Source organism: Prionailurus bengalensis, chromosome C2 (assembly GCF_016509475.1).
Source record: "Prionailurus bengalensis isolate Pbe53 chromosome C2, Fcat_Pben_1.1_paternal_pri, whole genome shotgun sequence".
Classification (NCBI taxonomy): Eukaryota; Metazoa; Chordata; class Mammalia; order Carnivora; family Felidae; genus Prionailurus; species Prionailurus bengalensis.
This window is the reverse complement of record NC_057350.1, coordinates 77358974-77385996: the sequence shown is the minus strand read 5'-3', so window position 1 is coordinate 77385996 and position 27023 is coordinate 77358974. Positions and strand designations below refer to the sequence as shown.

General features: G+C 38.5%; 1 protein-coding gene across 2 annotated transcripts in view; it reads left to right on the top strand.

The window, feature by feature from the left end:
* Window positions 1–11404: 11404 nt before the first annotated feature.
* CCDC50 (coiled-coil domain containing 50) overlaps window positions 11405–27023 on the top strand; it is a 72593-nt gene continuing 56974 nt past the window's right edge. For both annotated transcript variants that reach the window (XM_043594583.1, XM_043594582.1), the window contains exon 1: window positions 11405–12147. In XM_043594583.1, coding sequence (XP_043450518.1) covers window positions 12099–12147 — 49 coding nt within the window. In that variant the 5' untranslated portion in view covers window positions 11405–12098. The remainder of the gene's footprint in view (window positions 12148–27023) is intronic.

Below are 27023 nucleotides of genomic sequence, written 5' to 3'. Positions count from 1 at the left end.
CTGAGAAATTCCTCAGTAATAAAGCATGGACGTTTTGGCATCTTGACTTCATTTAACATAGGCATTATCATTGGCAGGCTTCAAGAAACCACACCAGCAAACTCTCATGCTTTTACTTCCCTACTCAGGTTGTACTAAAGGCTGATTCTGGGTTTCATTCCTGGAGACCATGAGGAATGAATTCTGAGGACACCAGTGGTCATATTACCCAGTCACTGTTTTGCATAGTTTATTACATGGTCTTTAGGTAATGCTGTTTTCCTCTGGCAAGTAGAAAGGACTGATTCTGCTAGCCCTGAGAGATCAGAGAATTTAGGAGGTTCAGAGTCCCAAATATCCTAATTTCTGGCCTCAGGGATCCCCATTTCTTACATTTGTCTTAAGACACCTATCAAGTCTGCATTTACTTCTTTTTTGCAGCTCTTGCAACTTTATAATTAGAAATGCTTCTGTACCAATGAAGTGTAACAGCCACTTGACCTCTTAATGCCTTTTCTTATAACTACACTTCACTCCACTTAACCAAAGGTGAAAGCTTGAATAATTGTAATTCCATTGTAGGCCAGAAAGTTTTGCCACTCCACTTAACAATAGCAAGGGAATAAGTTGCTTTGGTTCCAGAACATGAGTTATCTGACCCCAAAATCTCATCTTGAGGATTGGCTTTTCTTTTATTGTTTGTTTGTTTGTTTATTTAGAAAGAGAAAGGGAGAGAGAGAATCCGAAGCAGGTTCAATGCTGTCATCATAGAGCCTGATGCCGGGCCTGATCTCAGGAACGGTGAGATCATGACCTGAGCTGAAATCAAGTCTGATGCTCAACTGACTGAGCCACTGAGGTATCCCAGAGGATTGGCTTTTGAAGGCCACTTTTTGTATCCATTATGTTTGCCTGGGGCCATTAGGAAACAGAACTTTTGACAAAACTTACTATACAACACTTTTTCAGGAAGTGTGAGGGCATCAAGAGTAAAGAGAAAAGGAAAATGAAGCAGAAATAAGATAAAACAAATACGAGGTGTTTTCTTTGCATGTCACATTTTAACAGAAAGTGAAGGGTCATAGGTTACCTGTGTATTTAACATTAAAAACTGTCAGTATTCTAAAATGCTTATAAAATTTCATACAGAGCTAATGTATGAGTTCCAGATCCTTCAGTTGTTGAGAAGACTGAACTATTTTTATAGAAAAATCAATTAATTGCATATACAGTATATATGTTTCTTCCTGTAGTCTCTATTCCATTGAATTATTTCCTTATGCCAATACTACACTGTCTTGATTACTGTAGTTTTATACTAAGAGTTTGAAAGTGTGAGTCCACAAATGTTGCTCAGTTTCAAAACTGTTTTGACTAGTGTAACCATTTTCATTTCTATAATGAGATTTAGGAACACAGCTTGTCAATTTCTACGAAAAAAATGTTGGGATTTCAGATAGAGTTTCATGACATCTGTACATCAATTTTGAGAAAAGTGGCCTCTTAATATATTAATTCTTCTAATCCATGAACACAGAACCATTCTCTACTATAGATCATCCTCAATTTCTATGAGCAATGGTTTCTGCTATTCAGACTGGAAGTCTCACATATAGTTGTTAAACTCATTTCTAAGAATTTTATATATCTTGATGCTATAGTAAATGGATTTTAAAAATTTGTATTCTCCAATTGTTGCTAATATATAGAAATGCAATAGATTTTTATGTATTGACCTTATACTCTGTACCTTTGTTAATTTTATAATTTCAAATAGTTGCTTTGAATATCTTAGGGTTTTCTATTTAGACAATCATATAACATATTAAATTACTTCTTTTCCAGCCTAAGTGTACTTTATTTTCTTTCCTTCTTATTGCCTTGTGGAATATTGCACAGTAAGATGTTGAATAAAAGTAAAGAGAGCTCATATCCTATCATTGTTCCCAATCTTGGAAGGAAACAGTACAATATTTCACCAATCTGCGTGTTTTTTGTGATACATTTTATGATATTGAGGAATATTCCTTCAATTTCTGGTCTTCTGAGAGTTTTTTTTATTATAAATCAATGCTGCATTTTGTCAAAACTCTTTTTGATATCTATTGAGATGATTAAGATGTTGAATCCATTGACTGATTGTTGAATGCTAAATTGATTTTGCATTCACAGTCCTAGGAATAACTTCAATTGGTGTTCATGTGTTATTCCTTTTGTATATTTCTGATTTTGATTTACTAATATCTTGTGGAGGATTTTTGCATCCATTTTCATAAGGGATGTTGGTCTATACTGTTCTTTTCATATCCCTGTCAGGTTTTGTATTTGGGGCTTTACTGTACACATAAATAAATTGGGTCATGTTCTTTCCTAATTTATCTGTGTCTTTCACACGTCAACTTTACAGCTATTTAATTTCATTTATCTACCCATTTGTACTTTTGTTGTCGTGAATTTTACTTCTGCATACTTTCTAAACACTAACTTACAATTTTATTTTTCTTTTTAAACAAATTATCTTTTAGGAAAATAAAGTAAAAAGATAAAAAGCTAGACATTTGAAAACTTATCCTTATATTTAGACTTTTCTGTCTTTAAGTCTGAAATTCCATTTGCTATCCTTTCCTTCAGCCTCTTGAACTTCCTTTCGTATTTCTCATAATTTAGGTTTGGTGGTTACAAATTTTCTGAGTGTTCATTTATTAGAAAATAACTTTGTTTTATTTTTATTTTTGAAGGACTATTTTGTTACATATTGAATACTGATTTGATTGATTATTCTCTCAAGTATTTCCTTCTCATTCTCCCTCTGCTGTATCTCTAAGTCCATGTATTATAAACAGAATGATATACCCAAAGTACCTGAAGATCTTCTTTTAAAAATCTATTTTTGGGGGGCACCTGGGTGGCTCAGTCAGTTGAGCGTCTGACTTTGGCTTATCATGATCTCACAGTTCACGGTTCATGAGTTCAAGCCCCTTGTTGGGCTCTGTGCTGACAGCTCAGAGCCTAGAGCCTGCTTCGGATTCTGTGTCTCCCTCTCTCTCTGCCCCCTCTCCATCTTGTACTCTGTCTCTGTCTCTGTCTCTCTCAAAAATAAATATTTAAAAACATTTTTTTAAAATAAAAATCTATGTTCTGGGGGCAATTAAGCATCATTAAAATTAAGCTCAATTAAGCATCCGACTCTTGATATCAGCTCAGGTCATGGTCTCATGAACTGTGAGGTGGAGCCCCGAATGGGTCTCTGCACTGACAGCATGGAGCTAGCTTGGAATTTTCTTTGTCCCTCTCTCTCTGCCCCTCCCCAGTTCGTGCTCTCTCTGGCTCTCAAAATAAATACATAAACTTGAAAAAAATCTATTTTCTGTTTTTTTTCTTCAGATTAAATCATTTTTATTGATCGGTCCTCAAGTTCAGAGTCTTTATTCTACCATCTTCATTCTATTAGTAAGCCTATCCAGTGTTTTCTTTTTCACTTCAGATATTATATATTTTACTTTTAGAATTTTGACTTATTTTCAGGTCTTACCTGCTAAATTTCTACATTTTTTCACTGATTTTTGTACAGTTTCTACTATCTCCTGAGATTCCTCAGCTATTCATTCCTTATGACCATACATTTTGCTTTAAATCCTTGAAAGCACTTATAATAATTGATACTAAGAGCCTCATTGTATCCTGGCCTATTCCAATATCTGGGCCATCTTGGTGTCTGTGACCACTGATGGCTTTTGTTCTTAATTACTCACCACATTTTCCTACTCTTTTTCAGGTCTAGTAATTTTAAAAATGTTTATTTTTTTAATGTTTATTTTTGAGAGACAGAGTGCAAGCGGGGAAGGAACAGAGAGAGAGGGAGACACAGAATCTGAAGCAGGCTCCAGGCTATGAGCTGTCAGCACAAAGCCCGACGTGGAGCTCGAACTCACCAACGGTGGGATCATGACCTGAGCCGAAGTCAGATGCTTAACTGACTGAGACACCCAGGTGCCCCTCAGGTCTAGTCATTTTTGGTAGATGATTTTATTTCTGGACACTTTTAAAGACACATTTTACACTTATTTATTTTTGAGAAACAGAGTGAGACAAAGCGTGACCAGGAGAGGGGCAGAGAGAGAAGGAGACACAGAATCCGAAGCAGTCTCCAGGCTCTGAGCTGTCAGCACAGAGCCCAACATGGGGCTTGAACCCACAAACCGTGAGATCATGACCTGAGCCAAAGTAGGATGCTCAACCAACTGAGCCACCAAGGTACCCCTAAAGACATATTTTAAATCTAATTTGGTTAGATTGCTTTTTTTTTTTTTCTATCAATTGTTAACTTTTGCCCTGGCAGACAGTTATTTACTAGAAACTCTGTTTCCTTCTGTCAAGGGTTGGTTTCAGACTTCGTTAGATAAGCTAAAGAGTAGCCTTTCCAAGTAGGCCATCCTTTTAATTTATGGCCTCTTCAGTATCTTATCTGAACAGTAAAGGTGTTAATGAGGTCTCAAGCTAAGTGGGTCTTTAATCAGACATTTCCAGGATCTAGTGACCTCTTGACTTGCCATTCCATTCTCTATTCTATGAATGCTGCTTTCTGTTAGGTCTCATAGAGTTTCATCTTGCATATGTGCAGGCTTTGGCCAAGAGCTTGGGACTCCTATGTGAAGCGACCTCTTCAGTACCCTCCCCCACACGTTTTAACTATGTCAGCAGCCCTGTGCTCAATTCCGTGCCTCCCCAGAGAGACTCTGCTTGGATTATACCTCCTTTATAAATGTTAGAAAATTGTACCAAAATACAGAGTTGACTAGAGACTGGGAGCCGCACTTCATGTGTCATCTTTCCTTAGGGATCATACTACCTACTGCCCAGTATTTGACAAGTTGCCACATATGTTTTCTTTAGCTGTATAGTTGTTTATGGAAGGAGATGTGTTTAGAACTGTTCATTCTATCCTAACCACAAATGCAACCCTAAATAGGTTTTTAAATTTTGAGTTATGAAATACATATTTCTTACATAAAGAAAAAAAGGGAGGAAATAAGAATACAGTCACCAATGTACCATACCCAGATCCAAGGTCAAAATTTTCCATATTTGTCTCAGATATATGGCCTTTTCTCAAAGTATTGAATCTTCACAGATATAGTTGAAGCACACTCTTTTGGCTATCTTTGAATACATAATATACCACACTATTGCTTATTAGCTTTAACCAAGAACATTCATTTTTTTTCATATCCTTTTTTTTTAATGTTTATTTTGAGGGATTGAGGCAGAGAATGAGTGGGGGATGGGCAGAGACAGAGAGAGCTAAGCTGTCAGCACAGAGCCCGACGCAGGACTCAAACTCCTGAACTGTGAGATCATGACCTGAGCCGAAGTCAGATACTTGACTGAGCCACCCAGCTGCCCCACATTTGTTTAATATTCTAAAACTGGGCAAGATCAGTGAGGACGTGGTCCACATGCCTTTAACTCAAATGTCTCAACTGGGTTTTGAAGAAGATGCTTGGCTATCATCTTGGTGTTGGCTGTCAGCTGGGAGCTCCACTTGAGATGTTGGCTGAGAGTCTCTGTTCCCTTTCACATAGTAACTACTGAGCTTCTCACAACATGGAGATATTAAGACAGTCAGATTTCTTACAAGTCTGCTGGCCTCTTTCAGAGAATAAAAGCAGAAGTTGCCTAGTCTATTTAGTGCCAGGGCTTACAAGTTCTCAGAATGTTACTTCTGTTGCATTTTATTGATCAATGTCATGACAAGTCCAGCCCAGATTCAATAGGAGGAGAATTAGACTCCACACTCTGATGGTGGATTACAATGTCATTTTTCAGGAAGGTGTATGGGTAGGAAAGGATGTTGTGGTCAGTCTTGCAGATATAACATATAGCACATTTTCCTGACATCCCCTAGTTCTTTCCCTCAGGGGTAGTCACGGTAATTGATATGTATTCTTCTCATTCATATTTTTATACTGTTTGTACAGCTCTCTGAAGCACTGAATGCCTTTCATACATCAAGCATTCTCCACATAGAGCCAAGCAAAATATTGAGGAATTTTCACAAATGTGTTATAGGCCAGGGATTCCCTAGATTTCTCTACCTAAGAATCTACTAAGGCCATCACATTGTCGACAGCTTGAGCTGGACAGATTCATTTTCTTTTTTTCCTTCTCCCAATTAGAATTTATGGTCCTGCCCTTCTGGTTACAGGTATCATAGGAAAAATCACATGTAGAAAAAGTTTCCTAAATTTTGGGTCTCCTACAGAAAAAATGACAGTATGGGTCATCCTATTAAGGTAGATTCCAGTTCTTTCCAGGTTGCAGCTCTCCTTTTAATTAAGACTTTTTTCCATACGTAATCTTTGTTGTTGTTGTTAACCTTTGGTTAAAAAAAAATACCCAGTCAAAAAAAGTTATATTAGTGATTACTTTGTTAACCTTAAAAATAAAATATCCAGTTATTTTATCAGCAAAATGGGTTTACTCAGGAATACAGAGAATTACAACTTAGGACACGCAAGCTATGGTAAAACCATAGGCAAATCCCACATACAAAAGAGGGACGTTGTTTTATCGAGAAGCAAGAAATTGGGAGGGGTTGTTTTAAATGAAAGCCTATTGCAAAAAAACAAAAGAGTTTGGGGTTATGATGGTTTCTCATTGGCTGAGTTGCAAGGGTAGTTAATTTCTTGTGGGAAATGCAATGCACAGCTTTCTCTGTCAGGCCTATAACCGATGATTCTTTCTTGTTGACTATGCTTCTGTTGGGGTCTGTAATTGACAATTCTTCCTATAATTGACATTTGAATGATGGGGCTCCCCTTTTTGTGTTCCCCCTTCTGACCTTCCCACTACATTTTAGTGAGGTTTCTCTTTATTAATTCTCACAATTTGTAAATGCATTTATACAACTGTACTTGTGTTCATTAAAAAACTAGAAATATACTTTATGAGACAGTTATAGTTTATGCAGTTTGTACTTAATTGATGATGTATATGAATTTGTACTTCAGTATACTAAGCCCAGAGGTTAGGTACCTTTTACCACAGCCCATACTACTGAATTTTGCTTTCTTGCTGTTGGCTCATGCTTCTCCTTATGCTATGCATTCATCAGTACTTGGGCCAATATGCTTAATATCCCTGCATGTGAAAACTGTCAACATCCTACCCTAGTCCCTGCCAAGTCTTCTGGGTGAGATTCTGTTGCCCTGGCTCCATATAGACTCACTGTCATCATTGTTGCTTGCCTGCACTCTCATGGAAGTCATGGAAACATCTCCTAAATGAGAGTCCATAGTTGTTTTTTTTTTCTTTTTTTTCCATCTTAGAAATATATTTATCTTTAATAAATAAATGACCTTTAAAAAATAGGCTTCAGGACATGATAGTATAAGCTAAAGCTTCCTCTTGGCAAAGCGAGATTAGTGCTGGTTGTTTCTCTAACAAATTTTTAATTATGTCTACAATGTATTAAGGTCTAGGTTTTTTCTTAAAGTTCATTTCTGAAAAACACATTTTTTCTTAAAAATTTTACTTTTTAAGGGGCGCCTGGGTGGCGCAGTCGGTTAAGCGTCCGATTTCAGCCAGGTCACGATCTCGCGGTCTGTGAGTTCGAGCCCCGTGTCAAGCTCTGGGCTGATGGCTCAGAGCCTGGAGCCTGTTTCCGATTCTGTGTCTCCCTCTCTCTCTGCCCCTCCCCCGTTCATGCTCTGTCTCTCTCTGTCCCCCCCCCCCCAAAAAAAAATAAATAAACGTTGAAAAAAAAATTTACTTTTTAAAAGATATTGCTTGATCAGCATAGTCATGATATGCATTAATAATTCTTTACCAAAAGAATTTTTTATCCAAAAGAATTCTCCAAAAGAATTACCAAAAGAATTCTTTATCCAAAAATTTATTCAATACACATTTTATGAGCAGACACTGTGTGCCAACACTGTTGTATGTACTAAGGATACAGTAATGATTTATATAGACAAAGTTCCAATTCTCTTGGTAGATTGGACTGACAAAATAAACAAACATTTAAACATATAATATCTGCAGAAATTACTGACTTGGAGAGAGAAAAAGAAAAGAGTGGGCAACATATGGAATGGCAGGGATTAGATGACTATTTTAGATAAAGTCAGGGAAGTCTCTCTGAGAAAATGGCACTTGAGCAGATACCTGGATAAAAATGGAGGAGCACATCATGCAGTTATTTGTCAGGGGGTGGGGCAAGGGTAGGGGGCTTTCCAGGAAAAGAGATCAGTTAAGTGAAAAGGCCCGTGGGAGATAATGAAATAAGCAAAAAACAAAAACGAAAAGAAAAACAAAACAAAACAAAAAAACAACGCCCAAAACAAAACAGAACAAAAACATTTCAAGAAAGAAGGTACAATCATATCTATTAAACAGTAACAACTGGTTTATTGTGAAGGGCTGAAAACTGAATTCAGGATTTGGCAACATGAATGTCATTGTTAATGTGATAATTTTTTTTTTTTTTGGAGTGACGGGCCTAAAAAGTATGGTTGGAATGGGTTCAAGAAAGTATGCGAAGCAGCAAGAGGAGATCATTGGAGTAGATAAGTATTTCAAAGAGGTTTGTTGTGAACAGGTAAGGGAAAACAGTATATAATAGATGGAATTTTAGGTCAAAGTGTATGGGGTTGTTTTGATAATGTCCATCTTTTGATAAATTCCATCTTTTAAAAAAAAATGTTATTTATTTTGAGAGAGAGAGTGTGTGTGTGAGCGAGGGAGGGGCAGAGAGAGAGAGAGAGAGAGAGAGAGAGAGAGAATCCTAAATAGGCTCTGCACTGTCAGCGCAGAGCCGGACATGGGGCTTGAACCCAGGAACTGTGAGATCACGACCTGAGCCAAAATCAAGAGTTGGACATATAACTGAGCCACCCAGGCACCCTTCCTTTAACTTAGGATTCTTATTGACAATACAATTGGATAACTATATTCATTATTTATTTAACAAATATCTATCGAGTGCCTCTTATGTTCCAGGCACTATTCTAGGCATTAGGGAAAGTAGTGAATAAAACAGGTGAAAAACCCCTGCTCTCGTAAAGTTCACCAACTAGTACCACTTGAGGTTGTCTTTTGAATGTTTTAGTTTTCTGACATGACCAAACTCTCCCCAGTCCAATCCACCTGTTCTGTTATTCCCAAATCAATGCTCTTCACATAGAAAATGTATCATATAACTCTCCATTTACGACAATCTACTCAATTTGTGGCTTGATACTATCTTATAAGTAAATCCTTATTTCTCCTTGCGGCATTTGAGTTGCAATTTAGCCCTGAATTGCTTGTTTGAGATATTCTTAAAATCAGGGATTTGTACCTCCTCTGGGAAGCCTATCTTTTGGTTCTTTTTACTGCAAAATTGACATTTCAGGACATTAAAATACATCAACTAGCTACACAAACTCACTATACATTCATTTCCTTTTAAATAGTTAAAAGATATTTAGACATTTCAGTCCTGTGTTGGAAGGTGCTGGTCCTGTAACCCTGAGCTCTAACTGCTCAGGTTGGGGGTAGATACAGAATAAGGGTGGAGCTGGGGAAGGATAGCCTAACTCTTGGGGGATTTGCAAGGTCATCCGGTCCAGCACCTAAAAGGGGTTTCTGGTCCATTTCTTTGTTGAAAAATCAGGCAGCTGATTTCCTAAACAATAGGCATGACTTTGTATATATGTATATGTTTTTCTCTATGGCAGAAATATGGATGTTTTCAAGGAAAACAAAGCAGTGACCCTTTGGCATATCTTACCATATTATATGGAGTTTAGGCAGAAAGCAGAAGCCCCACTCAAAATGGTTTAACTGAAAAGAATATAATGAAGGGACTATGACAGAGTTGTGGGTATGGTTAAGAGGACTACTAATATGGGAAGCCTTTACAACCCTAGGCAGTTGAAGAAAATGGTATTATTAGAGACCCATGAGAGCTGGAGCCATGGAAAAGAGGCTTTGAGACAGGCATTGTAGACAGAAGGCCAGGGTATGGCCAAAACTTTGGCCTAGTACAAGGGGGAGGGGTGTGTAATCCATACGCTGGTATTTTTCTCTTCCCTTCTTTTGATCTTCTGCCAGTGCTTCTCCCATTGGTCCAACTCAACAGGAAGCACAAGGCAAGGAGGTCCTGGTAATGTATTCAAAAATGTCAGCTCCCAGGGCAGAGCATATCAAAGAAGTAGAGACAATGGATTTGGAGAGGGAAACCAAAAATATCTACTATAAATATTTTCTATGACCACAAGAATTAAAAAAAGTCAGTAGATGGCAGGGAACTTAAAAATCACCATAAAAGTAACTTTCTAATATTATCTCCTTCCTATTCAAACATTTAACTTACTAAGTGTTCTTTCTGCCTAGTACCCCGATCAGCAAACGTTTTCTGGAAAGGGTCCAATAATAGTAAATATTTTAGACTTTGAGACCTAAGGGGCAAAATTTAAAGTATTACATTGTATTTATGTAACCACTTAAAATATGATCATTTACGGATCTAAAATGCAGTCATTAAAATCCAGTGGGCTGGATTTCGCTTGTAAGCCATAGTTTCCCACCCTCTGACCTAAAAAGTCTTCTAAATTTTTGCTAGCCTAAATCTGCCTATTTTTTAAATGTCGATTCCAAATAAAACCTCCATATGGCCTGTAATACTGGGACTCTTTGAGTTATGAATGACAGGAAGTCAATTTTTACAAGCTGAAGAGAGTAAAATTACTAGCTTAAATTTGAGAGGATGCTGGAGGTAGATCCCAGAATCCAGGAACTGCCTGAACCCCAGCTACTCCAGGGACCTGGTTTGCTATTGTAGTTATCAGAACAAGCCCTTTTTATCTCTCTTTTATCTTTGCTCAGTCTACAGTTTGGTTTCATTGTTTATTAGTGAGGGCAAGGCTTCCCCATAGGAAATGGAAAGTACCTGTCCCTCTTCAGGCAATAATCCCAGGCAAGTATTCTTGACCTGTATTGGTCACACACCCATCCTTAGAAGAACGTGTGTGGGTGGGTGGGGTGGGAAGGGTGGTGGTGGTAGAGAGGTTCCATGATTGCACAAGCTCAGGAGAGGAGCCCACTGCGGAGGAGGGTTTCCCAAAGGGAGGGAGAATTCTGTTGCCAGGAGATACAGATTTCTATTTTTGGGAGATAAAATGTCACAATTATAGTACAATATGTGACATGCCATAAGAGAGATAATGTTTGAAACACACTTCATCACCCCCAGTACCTAACATCACATTTGGTAGACATTCATGCGTTTTTGATGAATGGATGACTCAGTTCCCCCAGCTGGTTGTGAACGCCCTCGTCTCTAAACTGGCCTAGATATCAGCTGTTGTCTAGTTCTGTAGGTTGTATTAGAGGTTTTCCGTCTCCGTATGTTATTTTTCCTCTAATCCGGAGGCAAAGCATGCCTGAGACAGAGCCAGGCAACAGGAAATCTCAGCCCAGGAACCAGAGCACAGAATGCTGTATATGCCGGTGACAATACCGATTACGTTCTGGGTGACCCATGTGGCCTTTTTGTTGAGGCCTTCAGAAGGACACAAAGGCCCCACCGACAGACGCGACCCTCCGTGGGGAGGGAGGCAGGGCCCCGGGGGCGGGGGCACAGCGGGGGCCCCAGCCTCGGGGGCGTCACAAGGCACAAAGGAGACAGCAGGGAGGCGGCCGCGGGCGCCTATCTTCGCTCGCCAGCCACTAGCAGTTGCGGTTACAGACCTGCAGCTCCCCCTCCCCCACCCCCTCCCCACCCAGGCCCGCCCGCCTTTCTGTCTCCTCTCTCCCTCCGTACTGGACGGCCCGGGTCCATTTCCGGGCTCCGGATATTTGGTATTGATCGGGGCCGGGGGCGCGGGAGCAGGTGGCTGCGGCGGGGCAGCTGGGCCGCCAGCCTGGGGCGCCGGGACCGGTCTCCCGCCGCCTTTGTCGCCAGCCCTTCCGAGGCGGCCGCTCCTCCCCCAGGTCGGCGCGCGCTGCCGGCCGGACTTTGCGCCGCGTCGGGCGCTGCTGCTGCGCGCGGGGCCGCGCTCGGGGCCGGCGGCGGCGGCGGGGAAGCGGGCGGGGAAGCGGGCGGCGAGGGGCGGCCGGGACCCCGGCCCAACATGGCTGAAGTTGGCATCGACCAGTCCAAGCTGCCGGGAGTCAAGGAAGGTAGGGGCCGGGGTGCGAGTCGCGTGGGGCCCCTCCCCTCTCCCAGCCCCTCTCTCTCCGGGCGGGGACGTCGTCCTTTCGGTCCCCGCGGCCCTCGTCCCTCCTCCCACCGCGGTGCCCTGGCCCTGGTGTCCTGGTCGGGGACAGAATTGAGTTCAGGCTCTACTGTGGTACCTTGGGCAAGTCCTTACGTTCTGAGCCCTCTTTCTCTCTGCGAGACGGGGGGAAAGAGGATAGCACCACCCTCAGCAAGTGGTTGTGCAAATTGGTGAACGCTCAAGAGCTGGGTAAATCTGACTTATTTGTGTCCTTAAAAATCAAGGCCCAGCCTAACTGGCGTGAAGGCTAGGAAGTGGGGAGGGGTTGACATTCAGTTCCTTGTGGAGCCTTTGTTTTGAAACTTGAGTCTTTCCCTCCTTCTCTCTCTCCACTTTTCCTAGTCCAGCGTCTGGCTGGCTGACTTTCCCACCTCCTTCAAGGTTTGAAAGTTTAGTCTTGGCACTGCCCTGCGCGGGCGGACGGATCGGAAGGTCCTATAAGCATTTTCTTACAAAAAGCAGGGGACGAGGAGGAATAGGGGACCAACTGGTGACCTTGATTTTTAAAGGCTCTTTATACTGATGCCCTGAAAAATTATGGCTGATTAGTACTGGACTGGTTTGGTTAGCAGTAGGTAGCCCTTTGACTTCCCTTCCCTGCTCTTGATCGGCTGCTCCAAGATCTAGCATTTTTTGTTGAAATTTTGGGTGCTGGATCACCTTAACCTTTAGTTATCTTTGGCTATTCTTTGGCCCTAGGAAGCGTGGAAATCCCAGAGTGTTATCTGAGCTTGCAAAGTTTATCTTTGTTGTGAATGTCATCTCATCTGAGCATTGTGACTTGTGGTGTCTTGGGAATGTGGAATTGAAAATAAGAATTTTTGTTTTCTTGGAACTGCATGTTTCATTGACAACTTGATTTGACTCTGATGGTCTTGTGATTGCCCAGGCCCACCAAGTAAGCTTGACTGCTTTCTTTCCTGGAGAGTTCCAAACACAGAGAGAGTCGCTGGTTTTATAAAGAATTTTTAATGAGGCCTAGCCTGTCCTATTGTTCCTGAAGGGTATTAGAATTTAGGCTGGAGATTTTTCAACCTTTCAGTTTCCTGCAAAGCTTTGGTAAAGATTTAGGCATTCACATGTAAATGTAATTTTCACTGCACTGTCCCGACTGGTGCCTGAGTGATAGGAAAGGCAGAGCTATACTTTGAAAGTCCTAGTCTCTGAGATTGTCTGGTTGTCTTTGGTCTTTTGAGTATGAGTTTTGTGGGTGTGTATGTGTATATATGTCTGTGTGTTGGATGTTCCTAAAGAAAAAGTGACCCTGTGTAGTGTATAGTGCTTCCTTGGGGTGGGTGATGAGTAGAGTGATCATTGGAGTTCAAACACAACTCCATGTAAAGTGTTAATCCTACTGTGCTGTGATTTTACCCAGTCCCTTGTATATGTTGATGACCTGGGACAAACTTGAAACTCACTTTCTGTATATGCATTTGTATGACTCTTAGGTCTTCTGGTTTCTAACCAAGACATGAATGACTTATTTTAATACATTCTTTCTCAGGGGGTTCAACAAACACTTTCCATCTAAAAATGCAAGATGTTTCCATTCCTACCCCCTGGAATTTTAACACATTTGAATTGACTTTCATTTTGCATAGTGTGGTGTTTGACAATCCAGTTTACATTTCATGGGAAAGTGGTAAAGAAATTTGGTGTGGCTCTTTGATTAAGTTAGAATTAAATATTGATTGATTTTGAAGGTGGTTAGAAATTGTTGAGAAGATCATTGTCTTTGTAAGCATCTGACTTTTCTGGTTCCAAGATTCTCAAAGGAAATGATGTATTAGGAACGTCCTAAATAGTGCTGTACTTTTTGCTCTGGGAAGTATTCAAATATAATAAAGTATATCTTTCTCTAATGTAACTCTTCATTATGGCCTAATAACTCCTTAACAATGTCTTTGAACCCTAATTTAAAGAGAATAAAGCTGGTGCCCATGTTTTGGTAAAACACACATTGAGATTGTTCTTAGTACTGAAACTTCCAACTCAGTTTGAAAAGTAAATTCAGTGGTAAATTGTTTAATACTCTGCATTGGTTTTTAACCTTTGTTTTTAAAAACCTGTCTCTTCCACTTCTCATTCTAAATTCTGGTAGGTTTATATGCAATTACAATTTGGGTCATGGAGTTGATTTCCAATGTTGTGGGTGCCTGTTGCTTCCCACTGCCTTTTCTTTTGGAGGGGTTGGGGAACCCTGTGACCTTTGTCCTGAACATCTCAACAGAGGTCATGGGTAACAGCTGACATCAGGGAATATTTTAATATTAAAATTTTTTCTTTCCTAGGTTAAAATCCAATGCTTGCTAAAGATATCCATCATTGGACAGACCTTTAAAAAAATAAAAAATAAAAAAAAAACAAGACTACAGCAGTGTTTTTACCTTGGGAATCTCTTAAAATAGGGACAAAGGGACACATTTGAGTTCATATGTAGGGGAAAAGAATTAAGTCTAGCTAAATGTCAACACACATTATTTCTGGTTTAAAAGCATGTTTGTAACATATGTACCATTTTTTGTAATGGAAATACTGTTGCCAGTGTTTAGGAATAGTCCTTTATTTCTTCTGAAATATTTGAACTTCTACCCAACTATATTTGGAAATAATTCCCAGCCATTATTTTTTAAATCAGATGTGTAACTCAAATACATCATGCAATTTGTGGATATTAGACATAGGTTTAGTCAGGTTCCAACAGTATTTCGTAAGTCTCTTAGTTTAGATCACAGCTGGGAGTTTGTTTTTCTGAAAAGGAAAGTTGTTCATCAGTTGACAAACTTTGATTTTTGGTCAATTCTAGCTTCTTTGCTGAATTTTCTTTCTGAAACAACAGTCCAGACCCCTCACTTTCTTTTTGCTCTCTCCAGTTAGTTTCCCATACCACTACTTAATTGGAGTTGCTCATTTACCATCATAATCTTGTCCTTTCTCCTATCTAACAAACTTTTGACAAATAAAGTGTTGGTTTAAGAGCTAATATTCAAAACCATTTCTAGTCCCTTTTAAACTTTTACCAACTCCTTTGTAATTTTATAGCCTTTAGAGTTTTCCCATTTTTAGCCATTTAGCACTATACGCCAACTTCCCATCAATTCCCAGTGCCAACCTTCATTTTTCTTCTCTTACAGCAGTAAGAAATGTATTATGTGTTATGTGTTTGTACTAGTCTTCAGATGGAAATGGAAAGTTGTACCATCTCCAAAGTTGGTTAACTGTGTATGTGCGCACATCTGAAATCAGTGCACCTAGCGAATTACTCCTTGAAGTAAGGTAGCTGCCTATTCTGAGAGAAAGATCTTCTTTTGTGAAAGATAAAATTTAATACATTTTCAGAAATATGTCTGGAAAGCACTGATTCATTTTAGGTCCAGGACATCCCGGTGGTATAATGAGGTGAATTAGATAAATGGCACAAATCCAGAATTTTAAGGGGAAAAACACAAAATTAGGTCTGGTGCAATAAGTTAGCCAAATTTTCTCTGGGATCTAAAGCATATCACATGCACACTAGGCAATAACGTGAAGGCAGTGTCTGTGAGATGTACAGCATATGGCTTCAGGGCAAACTGATTTTCTCTTTTCTTCAAAATGCTACAGCACATTTTTTTGTTACTGTTTTTTTAATGAGACAATGGCTGGATCTCCTTGAGTTGGGAGGTTTGTGTGGTATTTATCTTTTTTTTCCCTTTTTTGGCTTCCAGTCTTTGGCATAGCCAGCAAATATGCAGCACATATTTGCATATGTGAGTGAATACGTGCATGTATTATTAAATGCTCCCTGTTGGTTCAGGAGTCATATCTCTGGCATAGTAATTCTTTCATATTCCTTCCCATAGTATAAGCACTGAAAGGGCAGGGATCATGCCTTTTAACAACGAGGATCACAGATTACAATGCCAGAATTAAATTTATAAACATTTTTAATCTTTTTTCTTTTTTTAATTTTTTTAACATTTATTCATTTTTGAGAGACAGACAGAGTGTGAGTGGGGGAGGGGCAGAGAGAGAGGGACATACACAATCCAAAGCAGGCTCCAGGCTCTGAGCAAGCAGTCAGCACAGAGCCTGACTCGGGGCTCGAATCCACAGACCATGAGATCATGACCTGGGCCGAAGTCAGATGCTCAACTGACTGAGCCACCCAGGTGCTCCTCTTTTTTAAGTTTATTTATTTTGAGAGAGACAGAGAGAGAGAGAGAGCGCGCGCGCGCACACACACACACACACACACACACACACACACACACGGGGTAGGGGCAGAGAGAGGGGGAGACTGAGAATCCCCAGCAGGCTCTTTGCTGTCAGCACAGAGCCCAATGAGGGGCTTGAACTCACCAATTACGAGACCGTGACCTAAGGTGAAATCAGGAGTTGAACACTTAATCTACTGAGCCACCCAGGTACCCCTAATCTTTATTTTTGTAATGTTTATTTTTTCATAGGTGCATCTTAAAAATAGAATCCATCCCCAAAAGATATGTGTAACCTAAAAAGAAGAAAAAAAAAAAAAGAAAAAAGGAATTCTGTGCTCTTCTATCCTTGGAGATAATCATTATTAAGAATAAAATTTCAGTGAAAACACCTCTAACAAATGCTCTTTTGTGGGTTTGATTTTTATTTGAGTAATAGTTTTAATTTTTTCCTTAAGTGCAAAGCAACATTTCACAATTTGTAAGCTGGAAAGAATCTTTGACACATATTTAAAAAAAATGTTTATCTACTGTGTACTACCTATTGTGCAAGGGTAGTTTCACAATAAAACATGCCCTGTAGTGATGCACGTGGTCTTCACTGTGGTGAACAAGCAGTTGTGTAGAGTTTAGGTGTTGTAAAGAACCCTCTAAATGCATATTGCACCCAAAATGCCTCTCACATAAAGGGAAAAAAAGAATCTTCCAGTTAGTTGCTGTATGCAAAAATGCAATCCTTTCTTAAATGAATGTTTTTTTTTTAAATGGATATAGCTGTCATTTGTAAAATAAAGAGTTTTTTCATAAGCAGTTTTTAAACACTAACTTTTTTTTTTTAAAGTATCGGTTCTTAAAGGACAACTTCTTCCATGTGTGACACTGTAAAGTTAATTGATATTTAATCAAAGGATCTCAGAGTAAAAGCATTAAAAACCACTAAGCCAGCCTTCTCATTTTCCAGATGAAAATCCGAGGGCCAGGACAGGGAAGTGAATTGTACCAAAGTGCTGAGGTTAGGTAAGAATTGGCACACTGGGGACTAGAATTTGAAACATTTAAAACTGAATATTTTCTCCTTTCCCACCCTCTCCTTCCTCTCCCACTTTCTCCCTGACTTTCTCTTTGTTTTCCCCTCCCCATTGTCATCTTTTTCTTTTATTCTGTAGATACATAAGATTATTTTCTAATGTGTTCCTTAACACTATCTTATATTTAAAACCGAATGAAAACAATGACAAAAATTTCAGAGATGTTTTGAAATTATTTTAGGGATAATGTTTGATATGAATGTTAATGAGTTAACATAGGCTTTATTTTTTTAATTAAAACTTTTTTTTTGTTTTATTTTTTATTTGTTTATTATTTATTTGTTTTATATTTTATTTTTATTTGAATTACTGAGGGAACTGTAGGAGGTCACAGTCCTGCCTCAATATTCTATCAAAAAATTGCATGTCTTCTCTGCTATCATCAGCCCAACAGGGCTATAACATTGAGAGGCTTGGACACTTTAAACTTATTAGGGAAATAAACTCAAAGAAAGCCATAGGCCATGTTGTTTCCACAGTCCTTGTCAGGGGTTCAGGAGTTTTTATTGAGATAAATGAATTTTCCTCTGTGACAAAAAGCTATGTGATATTCTGTTCATAAAGAAAGCATTTATAGATACCACAAAACCTTATTAACCTCTGTTTGAAATCCCAGTTTTCTAAGTACAGGAGCATATTTCTAAAATGAACCACTGTGACCTTTGGGGGGAAAAACAAACCTGTCACAGCTGTATTTGCAGTTTCAGAAGTAGCTAGTGGACGGTCAATTGAATTAATATTTTTAACTGATGACCGAGTTAAAGGTGTCCTGTGCTTCAAAATGTAAAATTAGGATACCCTAGATCTTGCATAAGACCTACAAAGGATAATTGGTTTTTATATTCAGGAGGACCTTGGGGGATTAGTTACACCATTTATTCCCAGATGTTTGAATTTAGAAACCAGTTGCATAAGGGTTCCCAGATATTATGTTTAGAAGACATGACGGATGGGTGCCTGGGTGGCTCAGTCGGTTAAGTGTCTGACTCTTGATTTCTGCTCAGGTCATGAGCTCACGGTTTGTGAGTTTGAGCCCCTCATCAGGCTCTGCACTAACGGTGTGGAGCCTGTTTGGAATTCTGTCTCCCTCTCTGTCCCTCCCCTGCTTGCACTCTCTCTCTCTCTCTCAAAATAAATAAGTAAACTTAAGAATAAAAAGAAAAAGGACAAATGCACACACACAAAAACAACCATTTTCCTATTATTTCATTTACAAAAAACCCCCACATACATTCATGTATGTATGTATACGTATGGTAGTTGGTAACCATACACTGATATAAAAACAGTGAAAAGTTTCTTATAAACCAGAACTAGGTGTAATCTGTTATTTATCAGTATCTTTTTCTTTTTAGTCAAATTCATTGAGGTATAATTTATATACAGTAAAAATTCATCCTTAATTTACAGTTCTGAGTTTTGACAAATATGGTCTTATAATTATTGGAACAATTAAGATTAGAACAGTTACATAACCCCCAAACTTCTCTACCCTTTTACCTGTCTCCCACTAGCCGTTGATTTATTTTCTGCCACTATGGTTTTGCCTTTTCAAAAATATTGTATAATTTAGATCATACAGTAAGTAGTCTTTTGAGTTTGGCTTCTTTCACTTGGCATAATATATCTGATACCATATTGTGTGTGTTAGTAATTCTGTTTCTTTTTATTGCTGAGTTGCAGTGTTTGGCTGTACCACCGCATGCTTATCCATTGACTTGTTGAACATTTGAGTTGTTAACCACTTTTGGTGGTTATAAATAAAGACACCATATATATTTGCATATAGGATTTCTTTGGGAAAGCACCTATGATGGGATTGCTGGGTCATATGGTGAGTGTATGTTTAGTTTTATAAGAAACTGCCAAACTATTCTTCGAAGTGGCTGTACCATTTTGCATTCTCACCAGCAGTGAATGTGAGCTCCAGTAACTCTGCACCTTTCCCCACAGTTTGTATTGTCAGGGTCTTTTTTTTTTTTTTAACTTTTAGCTATTTTAATAACTGTATAATACCACATGTGGTTTTTAGTTTGCCTTTTTCTAATGACTAATAATGTTAAGTCTCTTTAGTCTTATTTGCTATTCTTACATGTTTGTTGAAGTATGTGTTCTAAGCTTTTGCCCCTTTAGAAAAAATCAGACTGTTTTCTTGTAATTGAATTTTGAGAATTCTTTATATATTGTAGTTTCATGTCTTAATGTCAGATATTTTGCAAATGTCAATGGTTTTTAAACATTGGTGCAACATAAGATGTTCATGTTGGGAGTTTTACCATAAACACATTCCTGGTCCTCCTAGATATCAACTGAGTTTCTTGGAGACAGTTCCAGGAATCTGTAGTTCTTATACCCAGATTATATTATACTCTTGGACTTACATAATGGACATTTGTAATATACTGAGAATTCTCTGGCCACCCTAGTGAAGGAATCCTCCCTGCTCCAACCTCTCACATTTTTGTATTGGCGGCACATTTCTCTGTCAGTGTTCAAGAATGAGCATCATCTTTCCCCCCCTCTAGTAATTGAAATTTGTTTCTCTAAGGTAGGGATCTGCACACTGTGGCCCATGGGCCAAGCCAGCCTACCCACCACTTGATTTCATACAATAGGTAAGCTGAGAATAGGTTTTATATTTTTTAATGATTGAAAAAAAAAGAGGAAGAAAGATTGGTGAAATATGAAAATGATGTGAAGTTCATATTTCAGTTCCTACAGGTAAAGTTTTGTTGGAACAAAGCCGTATTCATTGTTTACATATTGTCTGTGGCTGCTTTCACACTTTAAAGGTGAGATGAGTAATCGTGGCAGAGACCATATTAACAGCAAAGCTTAAAATTTTTACTATCAGGTACTGTATAGGAAAAAATAGTGGTTTCTTTTGAACCATTTTTGATGAAAATTTAAAAAACTTCCTTATTTAACCTTTTCTTGATACTTCAGTTATCACCATGAGCATCAATTATAACTTTACTATGTTGGTGCTGTTGGGGACTGTGGCTGATGGAACTCTTAGGATAGTGTATTTTATATTTGTAGTGACTTTTTTTTTTTTTAATTTTTTTTTTCAACATTTATTTATTTTTGGGACAGAGAGAGACAGAGCATGAACGGGGGAGGGGCAGAGAGAGAGGGAGACACAGAATCGGAAACAGGCTCCAGGCTCTGAGCCATCAGCCCAGAGCCTGACGCGGGGCTCGAACTCACGGGCCGCGAGATTGTGACCTGGCTGAAGTCGGCCGCTTAACCGACTGCGCCACCCAGGCGCCCCTGTAGTGACTTTTAAAAACTTAGACTTATATCCTGATTTTTTCTTTATTCTTTTAGGAAGAAAAAAATTACACTCCATACATACTTCTGGGTATTTCAAAATTGATTGTATAGATAGAAGCCTTATGTAAAATAAGAGTATGTCATATGCCAGCTCTGAAGAAGGATCTGTGAGCTTTCACGAGTAGAGGGCATGAGTAAACAGATTGAACTTTTTAAAAAAGTTGGCTTATGATTTTTAGCTTTTTACTTATACTGGCTTTCTTCAAAATGTGTTAACTGACATTTGCATGAAGGAAGTGTTACTTTGTCTTCTTAGAAACTTGTATCAGAAGTACCTAGGTTGATTTACCACTAAGCTTTGAAGGCTTAATGTGTGATGAACATTTCTAGTCTCGATACTGCTTCTCAGTTACCAAATACTAGGGGAGTCTCCAGTGGACTTTTTTGGCTTTCATTTTTCTAATGAGTCATAAAGGCTGAGTCACTTTCCATTAACTTTACTCCAGGACTTTTAACTGTATATAGTAAAAGTGTGAGTGGTTTGTAAGGGTGTCTGTCTTTCCCTCCTCACTGCCTCCCCATCAATGACTTTTTTTTTTTTTTTTAAACTGGGCTGTATAGAGAAGTCCATGATTTACTTTATTACATTTGCCAGCATTTGAGTAGCACCTTTACATCAAATGCTTTAAAATGTTAGTTGTTTTTCTTTACATCTTTACAATATAGAATGCTAGGATTGGCAAATACTGTCAAAAAGTCCTTATTGTCTAGATGGGAGACCTGAAGTAGATAAAGAGAAGAAAGAGACTTGATTAAGGTTCTTTGTCCCCCCCATCTGCACTTGTTGAGTTTGCTCTAACATTTGGGCCAACAGCCATTTGAAAAGAACTGTTCATTCTCGGTGTTTGTATTTACAGATCACTTTCTGGCTTTGCCTACAAAAGTTCCATTTTCCTATCTTTGATTGCTGGATTCTAACTTGACATGATTGCTTCTGTTGTTTTCTCAGGTTTCCATGGTCCCACGTTATTATTTCAGATTGGGCTTTAGTGAACCCGCAGAGCATTTCTTCTTTTCTAAAATTTTTATAGTTACCCGATTAAAGCCTCACAGACCTTATCTTCCAAGGTCATTTTAGCTATGTGTATGTTGGAGGGGAGAAACTAGAGGTTTAGAAAATGGTTAGGGAGCTACGGATAGATGCCAGTTTACCATGCTTTTACTGTGGACACCCCTGAAGTTCCGGAACATGGTTTCAGTGGTTTCTCGAGCTCCCCAAACTAGGATAATTACTAAACTTAAAGACAGGCTAGCCAAATAATTTGTAGGCCTAACCCAGATACTTTGTGATTAAAAAGTGCAATTCTGTTAATTTTACGGAATAGATATATACTGGTGATCACATAACTAAAGGAGACATTGCTGAAATGCCCTGAGCAGTTGGATGTGATTACTGAGTGAGGTCCTTGTCACAAGACCTCTTCTGAGTGTGTGAAGTTTTCATTGGCACTTAAAACCTGAAGGGTACCTGTCTGTCATAGACTGTCTTACTCTTAATTTGTTTTCTGTTTTCTAATTGATTACTAAGTAAAACATGAAATCAGCTCTATAGATTATAGAATAGAAATCATGAGGGTGTCATTTAGCTGTTCATATTTGGGTTTATTGAAATTTTATTTTTATTTAGTTAGTTTTCTTTCTGTTCCCTGTTTATGGGTTCTGTCTGTATATTCCTCCCAAAATGTGGAACAGATATTGGAAAGATTTGTGCCAATTCAGAGGAGGTAAGAAATACAGACATTTGATTCCTTTTTACTTGGCAATATGTAATATACTTATCATTTTCTTCTTTCTTTTACATCTAGTGGGCAAGGTGACATTTTTACTCTATATACTTCTGCTATGCATCTTTTTAGTAGTTGAGCTCCTCCTAGAATTATTTTGTAGTATTTGGTCTAGTTTACTGATACATTAAATAATTCATCCCAATTGAAATCAGACTTGTAGTATACAGTTTAATTTAATCTTAATCAGACTGTCTTCTTTCTAAAGGAAAATACCTTGAACCTAGACTTGTAAGACCTGGTTTCACATCTCCTGTTTACCACCCATTAGGTGTAAGGACTCAGAGATAACATTGTGTCTCTAAGTTTTAGTTGCCTTATCTGTTTTTTGGAGAAAATATTTACTGGGTTTGTGATTACGGTTAACTGAAGAAATGGATATGAAAACATTCTGTGAAATGCAGTGATATACATTCAAGCTCTTGATAATATTATTGTTCAAGTTGCCCTGTAATACTTTTACTTTTAACCTTCTTCCAGACCGTTGTTCCTGTGAGTCCTTATCCCTCTGCCTAGAGTTTCCTTCTACACTATCCAAATATAGTGTGGTTTTTACACCCCCCACCCCCACCAGGCCTAGGTCAAGTACTCATTCTCTCTCGAGTCTACCCTACTTCATTTCTGTGATTTCTTCAACCCACTTTGAACTACTTATTTCCTTAAGCAAAATGTTTCATTCTTTGTGTTAATTTACTCATTTTCTCTCAGGAAAAGACTGGTGGCTGGCTGATCTCAGTATTTTGGGGGGATCCTTACACATAGGAGATACTCCAGAAAACTTGTCAGACTATCTGACAGCTTGTGCCCAGGGGGCAAACTGACCTGAGTTAACTGGACTAATGACACTAGAGTAAGAGCTATGATTATTTGCATTCATTCACTGAGGTAGGAATAGAGGACTAGGAATAAGTCAGTTTTACTTTTTGTTGTATGATTTTTTCCCCCATTTCTCAAATTTTTGTAGGTTGATTGGTGTTAAGGTTAAGTCAAGGCCTGAACATACAATAGTCTCCTTCGGAGGCAGAGATCTTACCTATTTATGAATTAATTTTAGTTATGTAAGACTATGCTAATGTGTGCACATTTTCCAGGAATGTTATATAGTGTCATTTTGTCACTGTTACTAGAAGTGTTGGGTTCTGTTCAGAATTTTTATGTTTACTATTTTCTCTCTAGATTTATTTTGATATAAAGGGAGCAAGGGTCTTACAAAGCTTTACCTAAACAGAGCAAACATAGAATGTATTTTTAAAGTTCTTGATTATAAGGGGAGATAATTGTGAAGAATCTGAAAGTTTTGAGTTGGAGACTAAGATGGATGTACAGATTGCAAACTTGAAATGGTTTATGATCAAAAGAGGGTGGAAAAGCATGAGCAAGAGTCAACTCAAGAGTGTTCTGCTTTGGGCATGGATATACTCTATTGTACTTATTTTGGAATTGTTTTCTAACTTAGGGCACACTGTTTAGTCTCTTTCAGTTTCATATGGTACATAGGAGTTAACACTGCTTTAAAAATAGGCAGTGCTGCAAAAAAAAAATTTATACTTGTAGGCAGCCATTTTTTCAAATGTTTAAAAAATCGCCCAAATAATTTCGACTTCTTAAAAACCCAGTGAGGCAAGTGAATCCTCTAGAATAGAAAGAATTTGGATAACTTGTTTTCCTGTTCACAGGTGCAGGCTGTCCCTGATTTTCTTTCAGTTCTCTGCAGGGTAATTGCATGTAGAAGGTCCTGAAGCTAGTTTCAGTAGCATTGCTGAGAGAAATCCAAGGCATTTAGGAACACATTCTAGTTGAACTTAAAACATTTGGTGATTAAAAAAAAAAAATTAATCTTGATTTATTTTTGAAAGAGAGAGAGAGCGAGAGAGCAAGTGGGGGAGCAACAGAGAGGGAGGGAGACACAGGATCCAAAGCAGGCCCCAGGCACTGAGCTGTTATACAGAGCCCAATGTGGGGCTCAAACTCACAATCTGTGAGTTCATGACCTGAGCCGAAGTTGGGTGCTTAACCGACTGAGCCACCCAGGTGCCCCTGAAACATTTGGTGATCTTTAAGAAGCCTTCTGAATATGGAGTGTGCTCACTTTTCCAGGCTGTACTGTGGTCATCTGGCCTCACTTAAGCCTTTTAGTAAATGACACAGTTCACATTTGTATTCATTGGACAGTAAGTGACTGATAACATGGTCTCATTTTACCCTGATACTAAAGGCTCTGAGAGAACTGCTAGTTAAAACAGGAAAAGACTACTTTTTTTTTTTTTTATAAGGCACCAGATTGAGTGGAAGGTTATTTTAAGTTTTCTTGGTGGTTGAAGCTACTATACAGATGAATAAAAGCAGATGTTTGCCATTTTGTATGGTAGAAATAGTTAAACAATCAACAACGTTGAAGAAAGCAGTATTTGGTGCAGGAGAGAACACAACAGTCATCCTATAGGGTAGTCTTTTTTACAGGCTGTGATTTTCACATTTTAGATGATGTGTTGGTGTCCAAGATACAAATGTATATGAGTTACCCTGAATCAACTATATTTTATGCAACCCTATGTCTTAAGTTGGATGAATTCTTAGAGATAATTTGTACTGTTACAAGGTCAGGACATTGAGGTTCTGATTTGGGAAGTGACTTGTCAGAGGTCACTTGTGAGTGGGTGACAGAACCAGAACTAAAATTCTGACAGGTATCTGGAATTAAGAACAGAGCTCTTTGTACTTTAATTTGTGTGTTCCTTATATGCTACAGTAAAGCCATATTTCTATAAATTGGGCAAGAAATATCCACATTTCTTATAGGAAAGATACCAACATGGCATGTGGATTTGGCAGAAAGCTTTCACTAGAGCAACTCAAAGAATAGAAATTAGGAAAATCTGTCTAGTTTTAGGTATTCACTGTTTTTAATCTACATGTGAAGGTGTTTATATTTTGACTGGCTATACTTCTATTCAGTGGTCTACCCTCCTATCATTCTTGATGTTGATTAAACTGTAATTACATGACTTTCTCATATAATTCTACTTTGCTTTCTAACTCTGGACATTCAGTTGAAAAGAAAAGTTTGAAGTGGTGGAGCTTATTAAACATTTTAGACATACTGATTTTCCTTTAACTTAGGTCCACAATATGTATAGGAAACATATTCTCCCTCAGTTGGACATAAGAGGTTAGAAAGAGCTATAGAAATGTAGTAACTGTTAACAAAAAAGAAATGTAGTAACTGTTGATTACATTTTAATTCTTTGGTAGAAGAAGAGGAAGTAGTGTTTGCATATTCTGTTATGGATTCTATACTAGACAAGTGACTAGATCTGTGTTAATCAGTGACTTAGTTAGGGGACCTGACTAGAAGAAATACTTAGTAGAAAATAACTAATTGTAATAATTCATTAATTCTGATGATGCCAATAATAATAGGTTCCACTTCTTGAATTTCCTTTTATTGAGTGACGGATGTATTCCTTGACCCTTCACTTGTCTAATTTATTTCTCAAGAAATCCATTCTCATTTTACAGGGAGGAACCTGAAGCTCAGAGATTAAATAACTTGCCCAAAGTCTTGTAGCTGTTAAGCAAGCAATATTTGAATCCTGATGTATATAGCTCCCGTTTGTTTTTTTCTCTTTCTGAAACACTTTTTAAATAGTAGGACAAATCCAAAGCCGGATAATGTTGTCACCTCATATACCCTGTTTATTTTTGTAATTATTGAAGACATCTCAGCTTCCTCCTTATTGGAATTTGCCTCCAAGCTTTGGTTTGTGCTTCTTTCGTCCTGCACCACTAGCTGAGTTTCCATCCAGAGTTCACATCTAACTTAAATACCACTAAAGTGAATAGAAATTTTTCTCAAAAAAAAAGAAAAAAATAGGGGCGTCTGGGTGGCTCAGTCAGTTAAGCGCCAGGCTCAGCTCAGGTCATGATCTCATGGTTCGTGGGTTCCAGCCCCATATTGGGCTCTGTGCTGACAGGTCAGAGCCTGGAGCCTGCTTCGGATTCTGTGTCTCCCCCCCTCTCTCTGCCCCTCACTCACTCGTGCTCTGTCTCTGTCTCTCTGTCTCTCTCTCTCTCTCAAAAACAAATAAACATTAAAAAAAGATTAAAATAATAACAAAAATAAAACAAAAAAAATAACCTGTATGATGAACTTCATAGAGAGCCAAAGTGGTTGACAGAGTCACTTCTTAAACTCCTTGCACAACTCCCTGCTGTCAACATAGGAGTTCTCCATGTGTGCTTTGAAATATAGGCTGACTTCTTCTAGTTTACTGGTGGATTGCTTCCTTCTTCTGTGTAGACTGTATTTCTAGGAAATCTGATTTTAATGTAAGCTTACTTATATTATAATTAGGAAGATAAATCTCCTCAACT